Genomic DNA, 2206 nt, shown 5'->3' with positions numbered 1-2206 from the left:
CAAGACTAATTTCCTAGGCTTTCTCAATTCCTTCTTAGGAAATCTGAAAGACCTCCTCCTCCATAAAGCTGATCGGGTTCCTTTCCCGAAACATCATATTGCTAGAATGCATGACGCGTTAGAGTATCTTGAGAAAAAACTCTGGGATGTTATCAGTCAGAAAAATGAGCATCCATAGCTAAAGCATCTGAAGGAACGTGTCATGCACGCGGCCTACGAGGCAGAATATGCTATTGACTCATTTTTAGTTTGGGGATCGCAACATTTGGTGTAGTGTGGCTGAGATGTCTGAGGTTGTAGAGCAACTTAAGGTGATTCAGGCAGAGTTCAGTGACATATCTAGAACAGTAAAATCTGAAACAGTTTGTGATGTTCAAGTGGGTTCCAGCTGTGTATTATCACGAACTAATGCTCCAACGCTCAACGATGATGTAGTGGTGGGTTTCAATGATGTGGAAGAAAAGATCATTGATGGCCTTACCAGAGGGATGACGGAGCGTGATGTAATTTCAATTGTTGGCATGCCTGGACTTGGCAAGACGACTCTTGCAAAGAAAGTGTTCAATGATGAAAAGGTTCTCAATTACTTTGACAAACATGCATGGTGTTATGTTTCTGAAGTATATAAAAGGAAAGAATTGCTCTTGGAGATTTTATCCCAAGTTCTCGAGGATGTTGATGAAGCGACTAAAATGAAGGATGATGCGGATTTAGTCGAACTGTTGTATAGAAAGTTAAAGGGGAAGAGGTACCTAATTGTTTTAGACGATCTTTGGGATGTCAAGGCTTGGGATGACTTGCAGAGGTCGTTTACAGACGATGATAATGGTAGTAGAATACTGGTCACAAGTCGGCGGCAACATTTGGCTTCACAGGTTGAATCTGATACGAAACCTGATAATTATCCTACTCCTCTTCGTTTTTCACTGTTGAAGAAAGCTGGGAGTTATTACAAAAAAAGGTTTTTGCAACAGATTATTGTCCCAAATCTGAAGGAACCTGGAATATATGCGAATTGCAAGAAGTTGTCTTGGACTTCCTCTTGCTGTTACACTGGTAGCTGGGATTCTGTCTAGGACAGAAAAGATAGAGTCTTGGTGGAACGAAGTCGCGGAGAGCATAAGCTCATATATTGTTGATGAGCCTAATCAGTGCACAGTCATTTTGGAGTTGAGTTATAAGCATTTACCCGATCACTTAAAACCGTGCTTTCTTTACTTTGGAGAATTTCTAAAGCATCCTCACATTCCTGTCCAGAAATTGATATGGCTGTGGATTGCGGAAGGGTTTTGTTTCAAAAACAGAAGGCAAGAGCTTTGAGGATGTAGCAGAGGACTACTTAACAGACTTGATAGGAAGAAGCCTGGTCGTGGCTACCAAAAAGAGAACAAATGGCTCCGTTAAAGTCTGCCATGTTCATGATCTGTTGCGTGAATATTGCAAGAGAAAAGCTGAAGAAAATAACTTTTTTGAGCTTCTATATAAAAAGGATAAACGCACTTACCGTGATAATTTAGATGATATTTTGGAGTCTACATACTCTATTTCCTGAAGAACCGCGTACCCCACACACTCAACATCGGCTATGCATCTATTCTCAAAGGGAGAGTTTTGTCAAGTCTAAGTCATCAGGAGCACAGGTTCGCTCTTTGTTGTTCTTTGGCATTAATGACATATCCTCGATAAAGCCATATGATATCTCTCCTATATGTCTTGGTTTCAGATTACTTTGAGTGTTGGATTTGGGGTGCATTAATGTTGGAAATTCTTTTCCTCGAGATATTGAGCTAATGGTTCAACTAAGGTACCTAGCTCTTCAAGGCAACACGAGGTCTGTCCCATCAACAATATTTAAACTCTCGTACCTCAAAACTTTTCTTCTGAAAGCCTTGAGGGGTGAAGTTTGTTTACCACACACTATTTGGACACTTTCAAGACTGAGGCATCTTCATGTCGATGCACGTGCTGTTTTTGGCTGGGATGGATATGACGGATGGAACTTAATCCGACTAGAAAACCTGCAAACCATTTCCACCCCGTCCCTTATCTATGAAAAAGATCGCACCATGGATCCTAATGAAGTAATGAGAAGGTTACCTAAAATTCGAAAATTGAGATGCATATCAATGGACTCGGATGACTGCTATCACTTTCCATCCCTGTTTTTTTTGGGTCGACTTGAATCCGTCAAGATATTACATTATGG

General features: G+C 40.8%; 1 protein-coding gene across 1 annotated transcript; it reads left to right on the top strand.

The window, feature by feature from the left end:
* Positions 1-284: 284 nt before the first annotated feature.
* Positions 285-1552, top strand: LOC107841646 (putative late blight resistance protein homolog R1B-16). The gene is made up of 2 exons (XM_016685498.1): positions 285-1070; positions 1286-1552. The coding sequence occupies exons 1-2, from the start codon at positions 285-287 to the stop codon at positions 1550-1552; spliced, it is 1053 nt and encodes a 350-aa protein (XP_016540984.1).
* The last annotated feature ends 654 nt before the right edge of the window (positions 1553-2206 follow it).

Source organism: Capsicum annuum, chromosome 9 (genome assembly GCF_002878395.1).
Source record: "Capsicum annuum cultivar UCD-10X-F1 chromosome 9, UCD10Xv1.1, whole genome shotgun sequence".
Lineage (NCBI taxonomy): Eukaryota > Viridiplantae > Streptophyta > Magnoliopsida > Solanales > Solanaceae > Capsicum > Capsicum annuum.
The sequence above is the reverse complement of the archived record's forward strand: the minus strand, read 5'-3'. Positions and strand labels throughout refer to the sequence as shown.